This window comes from Haliotis rufescens, unplaced genomic scaffold, assembly GCF_023055435.1.
Source record: "Haliotis rufescens isolate VD_foot unplaced genomic scaffold, xgHalRufe1.0.p SCAF_5, whole genome shotgun sequence".
Classification (NCBI taxonomy): domain Eukaryota; kingdom Metazoa; phylum Mollusca; class Gastropoda; order Lepetellida; family Haliotidae; genus Haliotis; species Haliotis rufescens.
The window spans coordinates 35,453,860-35,465,261 of record NW_025964223.1 but is presented as its reverse complement, the minus strand read 5'-3'; the positions used below and the strand labels follow the sequence as shown (position 1 = coordinate 35,465,261).

The 11,402-nt window shown below is 42.5% G+C and overlaps 1 protein-coding gene across 1 annotated transcript; it reads left to right on the top strand.

Annotated features, from left to right (window-relative positions):
* The first annotated feature begins 10,326 nt into the window (after window positions 1-10,326).
* LOC125373274 lies at window positions 10,327-11,127 on the top strand. Its single transcript, XM_048384273.1, has one exon. The coding sequence runs from the start codon at window positions 10,327-10,329 to the stop codon at window positions 11,125-11,127; it is 801 nt and encodes a 266-aa protein (XP_048240230.1).
* The last annotated feature ends 275 nt before the right edge of the window (window positions 11,128-11,402 follow it).

Genomic DNA, 11,402 nt, shown 5'->3' with positions numbered 1-11,402 from the left:
CCCTCGGTACATATCTGAAGCACCCTGTACCACAACGACCCCTCGGTACATACCTGTAGCATCCTGTAGCACAACGACCCCTCGGTACATATCTGAAGCACCCTGTACCACAACGACCCCTCGGTACATATCTGAAGCACCCTGTACCACAACGACCCCTTGGTACATACCTGTAGCATCCTGTACCACAACGACCCCTCGGTACATATCTGAAGCACCCTGTACCAAAACGACCCTGGTACATACTTGTAGCACCCTGTACCTGAACGACCCCTCGGTACATACCTGTAGCACCCTGTACCACAACGACCCCTTGGTACATACTTGTAGCACCCTGTACCACAACGACCCCTCGGTACATACTTGTAGCACACTGTACCACAACGACCCCTTGGTACATACTTGTAGCACCCTGTACCACAACGACCCCTTGGTACATACTTGAAGCACCCTGTACCACAACGACCCCTTGGTACATACTCGTAGCACCCTGTACCACAACGACCCCTCGGTACATACCTGTAGCACCCTGTACCACAACGACCCCTTGGTACATACTTGTAGCACCCTGTACCACAACGACCCCTCGGTACATACCTGTAGCACCCTGTACCACAACGACCCCTCGGTACATACTTGTAGCACACTGTACCACAGCAACCCCTCGGTACATACCTGTAGCACCCTGTACCACAACCACCCCTCGGTACATATCTGAAGCACCCTGTACCACAACGACCCCTCGGTACATATCTGAAGCACCCTGTACCACAACGACCCCTTGGTACATACCTGTAGCACCCTGTACCACAACGACCCCTTGGTACATACTTGAAGCACCCTGTACCACAACGACCCCTTGGTACATACTCGTAGCACCCTGTACCACAACGACCCCTCGGTACATACCTGTAGCACCCTGTACCACAACGACCCCTTGGTACATATTTGTAGCACCCTGTACCACAACGACCCCTCGGTACATACCTGTAGCACACTGTACCACAACGACCCCTCGGTACATACCTGTAGCACACTGTACCACAGCAACCCCTCGGTACATACCTGTAGCACCCTGTACCACAGCAACCCCTCGGTACATACTTGTAGCGCACTGTACCACAAAAACCCCTTGGTACATACTTGTAGCGCACTGTACCACAAAAACCCCTTGGTACATACTTGTAGCGCACTGTACCACAAAAAACCTCTTGGTACATACTTGTAGCACCCTGTACCACAAAAACCCCTTGGTACATACCTGTAGCACACTGTACAACATCAACCCCTCGGTACATACTTGTAGCACCCTGTACCACAAAAACCCCTTGGTACATACTTGTAGCGCACTGTACCACAAAAAACCTCTTGGTACATACTTGTAGCACCCTGTACCACAAAAACCCCTTGGTACATACCTGTAGCACACTGTACCACAGCAACCCCTCGGTACATACTTGTAGCACCCTGTACCACAAAACACCTTGGTACATACTTGTAGCGCACTGTACCACAAAAACCCCTTGGTACATACGTGTAGCACCCTGTACCACAACGACCCATTGGTAATACTTGTAGCACACTGTACCACAGCAACCCCTCGGTACATACTTGTAGCGCACTGTACCACAACGACCCCTGGGTACATACTTGTAGCACCCTGTACCACAGCAACCCCTCGGTACATACAACTAGCACCCTGTACCGCAACGAGCCGTTGGTACGTACAAGTAGCACACTGTACCACAACGGCCCGTGGGTGCATACCACTAGGACCCTGTACCACAACCCCTGGGTACATACCTGTAGCACCCTGTACAACGACGACCCCTCGGTACATACTTGTAGCACACTGTACCACAACGGCCCGTGGGTGCATACCACTAGCACCCTGTACCACAACCCCTGGGTACATACCTGTAGCACCCTGTACAACGACGACCCCTTTAGCAGTTAGTAACCAGCAGAAGATGTGAGAATGTTCTTTTTGTTTAACTGAAGAAGATATACGACGGGAGATCGATGTGCCCCGAGCCTCATACAGACAGATTTGACGTAAATACATCAAACTGATTGATTTTTCAACATAATCCCCGACCACTTTGACACGCATTTGCCAACGACGATGGGGGGATTTTATCCGAGTTTCGTAGAAGTTCTTCTCCTGGCTGTCCAGCTGCTAGGACGTCACCGTTCGAGTCGAGAATGGGTTCCGGCTAGAGCTTTCTGACGGAGCCAGGTAAGGAGAATAAGGTGGTTGCTGAAGGAATTCAAGGCCATAGTCGTGGATTGTAGCCATGGCAATGAGTGATTAGCGCACTGGCGCATTGTCCTGCTTCCCACGTTTCTTTGTCTGAATTTCATCTGGCAATAATATGCTTCGTGTTGTGACTGGCCTTTTGGGAGATTGTCCACAACTGTGACACCTTTGACATTCCAGAACACGGAGGCCATAACCTATCCAGCTGATGGGAGAGAATTTGCCTTCTTGGTGATGGTGATGTCAAATATTCCAAAGTTTTCATTGTTGTTTGGACTCTGGCAGGAAATGGTGAACACAGGTTTCATCCAAAATCACAAATCGTTGCAAGAATCTTTTTTGGATCAGCTTAAAAAATAGATTATCACTGAACATGTTGTGCATAGTGCGTTTTTTATCAGATGTCAGAAGCTTTGGAACCCAACTAGCAAATACTTTCTTCATTGTTTTATGTACTCTCACATGTGAAATGCCTACTTAATTGTCAATATGGCGCTCAGTTATTCGCCGGTCGATCATCACCATATCTTGGATTCTCAGGATCATTTCTGGTGTTTGCCGACGTCATAGGCCTTCCAGGAGGGGGGTCATCTTCAAGGCTGCCCCTGCCACGGTTAAACTTAAACCCGTAAACTCTTTAACTGTGGCATAGGACAAGGGTTTATTAGTGTCTCACTTCTGTACATACATAAAACAATTTTGTACAGATTGATGGAATGTACAGAACCATTCTATAGAATTATCAGAGACAAATTATCATAAACTTCATACAGATATGCTATGAAGATGATATAGTAAAACGTTATCCATATAAAAGATGCTTTATACATCCGCATATGCTGATGCTGCAATATTAAAATTGTGTACAGTTACACCAATATTAAGACTGTTGAGAGTGTGTAATAAATCATTTATGAACAGGTTAAAAAGCAAGGGAGATGACAAATACCCTTGTTTTCAGCCACGGTTAACCGTGAACCAGAGAGTAAAGAAACCATTCCCTCGAACACTGTATTTAACGTCTTTGTATAATGATTGTAAGGCAGTTAACATTTTGCCTCCAATACCATGATGGGAAAGTTTATCCTATAAAATATCTCTATTAACACAGTCGTAAGCTTTCTTAAAATCTATGAATGCAACAAATGTAGCTATGTTTTTTTACTTTTCTGTTTACTATAATTGCTGTCAGCATCTGGACGTGGTCGACAGTTGATCTCTTTTGTCTGAGTTCGTTCTGTACACCATGGAGAACGTCGTTAGCTTCTGTACACCATTGAGAACGTCGTTAGCTTCTGTACACCATGGAGAACGTCGTTAGCTTCTGTACACCATGGAGAACGTCGTTAGCTTCTGTACACCATGGAGAACGTCGTTAGCCTCTGTACACCATGGAGAACGTCGTTAGCTTCTGTACACCATGGAGAACGTCGTTAGCTTCTGTACACCATGGAGAACGTCGTTAGCCTCTGTACACCATGGAGAACGTCGTTAGCTTCTGTACACCATGGAGAACGTCGTTAGCTTCTGTACACAATGGAGAACGTCGTTAGCTTCTGTACACCATGGAGAACGTCGTTAGCCTCTGTACACCATGGAGAACGTCGTTAGCCTCTGTACACCATGGAGAACGTCGTAAGCCTCTGTACACCATGGAGAACGTCGTTAGCTTCTGTACACCATGGAGAACGTCGTTAGCCTCTGTACACCATGGAGAACGTCGTTAGCCTCTGTACACCATGGAGAACGTCGTAAGCCTCTGTACACCATGGAGAACGTCGTTAACCTCTGTACACCATGGAGAACGTCGTTAGCTTCTGTACACCATGGAGAACGTCGTTAGCCTCTTTACACCATGGAGAACGTCGTTAGCTTCTGTACACCATGGAGAACGTCGTTAGCCTCTTTACACCATGGAGAACGTCGTTAGCCTCTTTACACCATGGAGAACGTCGTTAGCTTCTGTACACCATGGAGAACGTCGTTAGCCTCTTTACACCATGGAGAACGTCGTTAGCCTCTTTACACCATGGAGAACGTCGTTAGCTTCTGTACACCATGGAGAACGTCGTTAGCCTCTTTACACCATGGAGAACGTCGTTAGCCTCTTTACACCATGGAGAACGTCGTTAGCTTCTGTACACCATGGAGAACGTCGTTAGTCTCTTTACACCATGGAGAACGTCGTTAGCCTCTTTACACCATGGAGAACGTCGTTAGCTTCTGTACACCATGGAGAACGTCGTTAGCCTCTTTACACCATGGAGAACGTCGTTAGCCTCTTTACACCATGGAGAACGTCGTTAGCTTCTGTACACCATGGAGAACGTCGTTAGCCTCTTTACACCATGGAGAACGTCGTTAGCTTCTGTACACCATGGAGAACGTCGTTAGCCTCTTTACACCATGGAGAACGTCGTTAGCCTCTTTACACCATGGAGAACGTCGTTAGCTTCTGTACACCATGGAGAACGCCGTTAGCCTCTTTACACCATGGAGAACGTCGTTAGCCTCTTTACACCATGGAGAACGTCGTTAGCTTCTGTACACCATGGAGAACGTCGTTAGCCTCTTTACACCATGGAGAACGTCGTTAGCCTCTTTACACCATGGAGAACGTCGTTAGCTTCTGTACACCATGGAGAACGTCGTTAGCCTCTGTACACCATGGAGAACGTCGTTAGCCTCTTTACACCATGGAGAACGTCCGACTCGTTAGCTTCTGTACACCATGGAGAACGTCGTTAGCTTCTGTACACCATGGAGAACGTCGTTAGCCTCTGTACACCATGGAGAACGTCGTTAGCTTCTGTACACCATGGAGAACGTCGTTAGCTTCTGTACACCATGGAGAACGTCGTTAGCCTCTTTACACCATGGAGAACGTCCGACTCGTTAGCTTCTGTACACCATGGAGAACGTCGTTAGCTTCTGTACACCATGGAGAACGTCGTTAGCCTCTGTACACCATGGAGAACGTCGTTAGCCTCTTTACACCATGGAGAACGTCCGACTCGTTAGCTTCTGTACACCATGGAGAACGTCGTTAGCTTCTGTACACCATGGAGAACGTCGTTAGCCTCTGTACACCATGGAGAACGTCGTTAGCTTCTGTACACCATGGAGAACGTCGTTAGCTTCTGTACACCATGGAGAACGTCGTTAGCCTCTTTACACCATGGAGAACGTCGTTAGCCTCTGTACACCATGGAGAACGTCGTAAGCCTCTTTACACCATGGAGAACGTCGTTAGCCTCTTTACACCATGGAGAACGTCGTTAGCTTCTGTACACCATGGAGAACGTCCGACTCGTTAGCTTCTGTCCACAGTTGTAGTCTTCTGTTTAGGAGGGGACATCCGTCCCTTGTGCTTTACTCATATCTTCATGGGTGGATTTGGATTTTCAGCTCTTTTTCTGCACGTTATTGCACGTTTTGACTTGTCAAAGCAAAGACATCGGCTCAATATATATGTACCTCTATGACACAATGTAATGTCCACAAGAAAAGATTTTACTCAGTTCCTTCTATGTGAGGCTCAGAACTTATCAATCCACCCTCATATGTTTGAAGTGAAGTTACCATATTTGTTCACGACCTTGAAGCTGTACCCTTAGCCACCCCGATTGGTCGCCGTTTTCCTCTGTGTTATCTTTTCAATATTTCACAACAGGGAACATACACACACTATTTCTGAATTATATGTGGACAATATCACCAGCTGCTGAAATGACAACATATTATTCCCTGAGGTCTTCTGTTATGCTGGCTTGCAGTGTACACACTTCCGGTGTAAAGATTGTGTGTTTTTTAAAATAGTTGGCACGATGTCAAGCTGCTTGAATGTAAAAGATCAATTCATCTTGCAGATGGGGTCAGTGAGGTTGTTCGGTATTTCCAATTTGCCCTTTAAGTATCACTGAAGGTTTGACCATCCGTATACGAATTGATATCATAGGCAGACATTCATAGAGACAAGCAAGTAGAGGGTATTCTTTGCACATTTTACACATACATTTGAAATCCAATTATCTCGTTCTCTTAAGTGTGTGTGTGTGTAAGATTACACAAATTGTCCTCCCTTGGAATTGAAAACCTGTTTATTTCTTCTGATTGGCTTGTCAAACGTTTCACCACCTCTGATTGAAAGAGATTTGACGGCCACAAAAGTTTAATTCTTTTGGAAAGAAATTCTGAAACAATAATTTTTAAGTGTGGCGTTAAGCCATAAACAACAACTACAACAATTATATGAAATTTGTTCAATTCTATGTTACAAATGCAGTCTTATGGTTACAACATACATATTCAAAATATGTCTGATTTTAGGCAAAGACATCAGCTGGAAAGTTGTTTCTAATTAATATAGTTTATTCCCCAAGAGATGCATATACAAGGGAGATGGTTCTATGGATATTCAACTTCTTTATTACATTGAATGCGGCGTTTAGGCGTAGATGGGTCAATCTCTAAAAAAAGTAACATTTCGGGCGAAGGCTCAAAAACCCCAACAAACCTGAATTCCCTTTTTAAATGTTTTTATTGAACAGATAAACAGCATAACAATTACTGAATATAAACGCAAAGTGTGAAGGCAGAAAACTAATCTTTGCATCAATGTACCAAGTGTCTGTGCTGTTACCTGGCCTAAAATTAAGTTTTTGTCACCGAAAATAGATCTTAATAGATCTTTTGGTATGGTTGTTGTGTTAAGGCATAGTTCAAAGATCAATAATAGTGAATTTACATTTGTTGGCTTTATTCAATTATTAGACTGTAAATATATGCATACTATGAAATTATATGCATAAAGATATACGATAAACTTGTCTGCGGATTACATTGAAATGGGACTATCATTATGCTATACGGAAAAGATACTTACCACACTTATTCTATGAATTATGTACATCTTTGTCAGCTGGGTTGAACCAATAACCAACTTTTGAGATGGCATAAACCTGGTGACAGGAAAGACATTCACGGTAACAGGACAGACAACACGGTAACAGGAAAAACAAAATTTGCCAAACCTATACCTATTTCTGCGTTTGGTAGTTTCAGAGGCAATGGTAGTAAAAAATATCAGCGAAACTCAATGAATTTACATATCAAAGTGTCAGGTTTAATTTGTATGAGACACTAATTACATAAAAACGTGAGGCTTGGTAACAGCACAGACAAGCTAAATTTGAATACCAAATATTATACGGAATTGCTTATCTTGAACATGGAATCTGATCAGAAACTATAGCCAAAACCTTAATAACATTCCTTTAGGTTATTTTTGCTTACTCCAAGTAAGAAACTGTAAGGAAATGAGAACAGCCAACTTTCAAAAGTTCAGCAGTAACAGCATAGACAAAGTCTGATAACATATTTCAACGGTTACCAAATGATAGCTTGTGTGGTAACATTCCGTAAATCATTAATAATGTCATTCATGTGTACCAGTATCTATAAACACCGGTTATTGTTTGCCACAAATTGTGTACCAAATACCCCCCACCCAAAAAAAGAAAAGAAAAAGAAAAGAAGGCTCAACACAATAGTCATTTTCAGCAGCAGAAATTGCCATTGTTAGGACTGAAGGGAAAAATATATTACCAATCATTTCTGAACCTATAACATTTGTGGCACTTGAAAACTAACAAATTGTTGAATTTCTAAAGATCTTTTTTTTTGTGAAAGTTTTTTTACCATTTGTATCATCATTGCATATTAATCGTAAGGCATTAAACTGTGTCTCTGCTGTTACTTTTTAAATACGGGCTGTTACCAAATAAATCCGCTAATGAGTGTATACAGTGTTTATTGACCCGAAAAGTTAATAATATTCAGATTTTCTTGTAACTGAGAAAAGCCCAAAAGATAGTTTTGTTCAATATTTCAATGTCTTAAAAAAGTTTCTCAAAATCTCTATTAAACTCCAAATGATGTCTGTGCTGTTACTGTTAAGTTTCTGTGCTGTCAAAGTTACTTGTATTTGAAGTGATCATGTAACATTACTTTCCTTTAAAGTTACTAAATATGTTACTTTTCTTAATTATGTAAAAGGGGCGGTCGGGTAGCCTAGTGGTTAAAGCGTTCGCTCGTCACGCCGAAGACCCGGGTTCGATTCCCGACATGGGTACAATGTGTGAAGCCCATTTCTGGTGTCCCCCGCCGTGATATTGCTGGAATATTGCTAAAAGCGGCGTAAAACCATACTCACTCACTCACTCATTAATTATGTAAAACAGTAGGGCGAGTAAAATGAATAACTGTTGATCATTTGTGTCAACATGATAAAGAAAATCCTAAAATGTCTTTGCGTCACTGAAATGTGTCTGTGCTGTTATTAAATTCCACATTGTAGTGTACATAGTGTTTATTGACACAGAAAGTTAAATATTATTCAGATATCCATGCAACAAGTAAGGAGTCAAAATATATGATCATTCATTTTTTCTTTGCCTTTTAATCTTTATTTGTTGAAATGTCTATTGAACACTATTTGTTTGGACACTACTTTGGACAAGATAACTGTCACAAAAAATAATGAATCCAGGTGGAAAATCAACGTTTTTTTGCTGTTATATGCCTTTCATGATATCATGCAACATAAATCATTACGGCTTTGGGAAGGATTTGTTTCAAGAGACTTTAGAGAATTTGAAAAAGTTTAATTTTGTATTTGTGGACAACCAATTTCTGTTCTCATTACCTATTTTACTGGCTGGTGCATTTTGTTCACTTAAGTGTGAAACACATACAAAAATTGTCTGAAAACTACCAAGAAATTTCCTGAAGGTATCCGGATGCAAATTGTCTTCATGTCTTGTTTCTGGTTATTGATGTTAGCCTGTGCATATCAGATATCTTGCATTTGGACAAGAAATGACAGTTTTTAAGAAATGGCCCAGATACTAACTCCGTTATCAAGCAAGTCATGAACAGAAATGTGAAGTAGGAAGGTTATATACATGTTGATGTTTTCACAAAGTTGAATGATGACAGACAGATGTTGAAACGACAGATAGGGCAGACGTATGAAGCCTCATGATGTACAAATAGAATTAACACGGCAAAATAGTAAAACAATACAGTGATTGGCATGATCATACAGCTTGGAAGCCAGTATTAGGTTGAGAAGGATTAAGATATATATACAATGGACAATGGAACCGAGACTAAGATTGTTTAGTGATGAGCTGAAGGGAGGCGGTTAGGATGTAATGACTTGATCTCTGTTCATGACTGGTTGGGATCTTTTGATGTGGATGTGTTCTAGGCGTTTCCTGATCTTGTAGTTGGTATGGTGTTTGTTGAATACGTTGATGTTGTTCCAATGAATGTTGTAATCTGGATTGGCTTGGATATGGTTAGAGATGGGTGATTTCTTTCTTCTGTACTGAGGGTTGATGTTCATTATTTCTAATTTGGAGAGGACTTAATGTTTCTCCACGATATGATTCACCACAATCATATATAACGTGGTAAACTGCACCGGTGGGATGATCTAGTGTTTTTGAAGGTCTGCTGTTGGCTTGGAGCATGGCTCTGATTTCGCCAATCTTGAAGAAGCCTCAATTAGATCATGAGATCTTGAACAACTATCGACCTGAGTCAAACTTATCCTTCATTTCCAAAGTTTTGGAAAGGATAGTAGTAAACCAGCTCGTTGATCATGTCCAAAGTACTGGAAATATGGAGGATATGCAGTCTGCATATAGGCGCTTTCATAGTGCTGAGACTGCACTTGTTAAAGTGCAGAACGATCTCCTACAAGAAGTGGAATCAAAAGGAGCGGCTATATTAGTTCTCCTTGACTTATCAGCCGCCTTTGACACTATAGACCAATCCATACTTCTATCAACATTAGAGGACAGGTTTGGAATAACAGGAAATGATCTCGCGTGGATGCAGTCATATCTCTCCGGGCGATTCCAATCTGTTCAACTGAAAAGCACAACATCTAAAAAGGTCGAGCTAAAATACGGCGTTCCCCAAGGTTCAGTGTTGGGACCTGTGCTATTCACAATCTACACCTCTTCCCTTGGTGTGTAGCCGATATCAAAATATGGATGAGAATCAATTTTCTCAAATTAAACAGTGACAAAACTGAACTTGTCATCATCACCTCGAAGGCATCAAAACACAGGTTGACAATACCAGAGTTCAACATCGACGGAATTGTTATTGAGCCAAGCAACCAAGCAAGAAACCTTGGGGTTATCTTTGATTCAAACCTGACCTACAAGGCACACATCAACAAAGTCTGCAAAAAAGCATTTCTTAACATCAGGAACATCAGTCAAGTGCGACGCTATCTTAACACTAAGACAGCCACTACTATTGTACAAGCGTGCATGCTATCACACCTTGACTACTGCAATGCCCTCCTGGTAGGATTACCAAAACACCTGATCCAAAAGCTTCAGCGGGTACAAAACCCTGCTGCCATACTGATCACAAGAGCCAAATGCTGTGAGCACATCACACCGATTCTCAAAGGTCTACACTGGCTTAAAGTAGAACAGAGAATACGGTTCAAGGTTCTCGTTCTTGTGTTCAAGGCACAGCATGGTCTTGCGCCAAGCTACCTGGAGGATCTCATCATACAATACCAGCCAACAAGAACCCTACGATCTTGTGATCAATCGTTGCTTGAAGTGCCACCATCAAGAACAATCTCCTACGGGGATCGCTGCTTTGCAAGGGCTGGTCCTCTTCTTTGGAACGCCTTGCCCAAAGAACTCAGAATGCTCAGTGAACTTAACAGTTTCAAAAAACATCTGAAGACACACTTGTTCAGCAAAATATATACGGCCATACCAACTGTGCGAGCTTCAAGAGCGCTTTTGAGCAGTCAGTCTGGAAACTAGCGTTATAGAAAAAAATACCAAGTTAATAATGTTCTGGATAGTTTTACCTCTCTGGAACACTACATCGATGTTGGCTTGGTGTTTAAGAAGGCGGCTGTAACTATGTAGGTCAGGCTGATGACAAATGGAGCTGTCTTCTCTCTAGGGTTGAGGGTGGCGTTGATGGTCTGGTCTACTAGTCTGGCGGGTAGTAGTAGGTTATGAAGACATGTCGTGGGTGATGTAGTTCAGCTTCAATCTGTTCTGGCATGGAGCAGATGTTCTAGACTCATCAA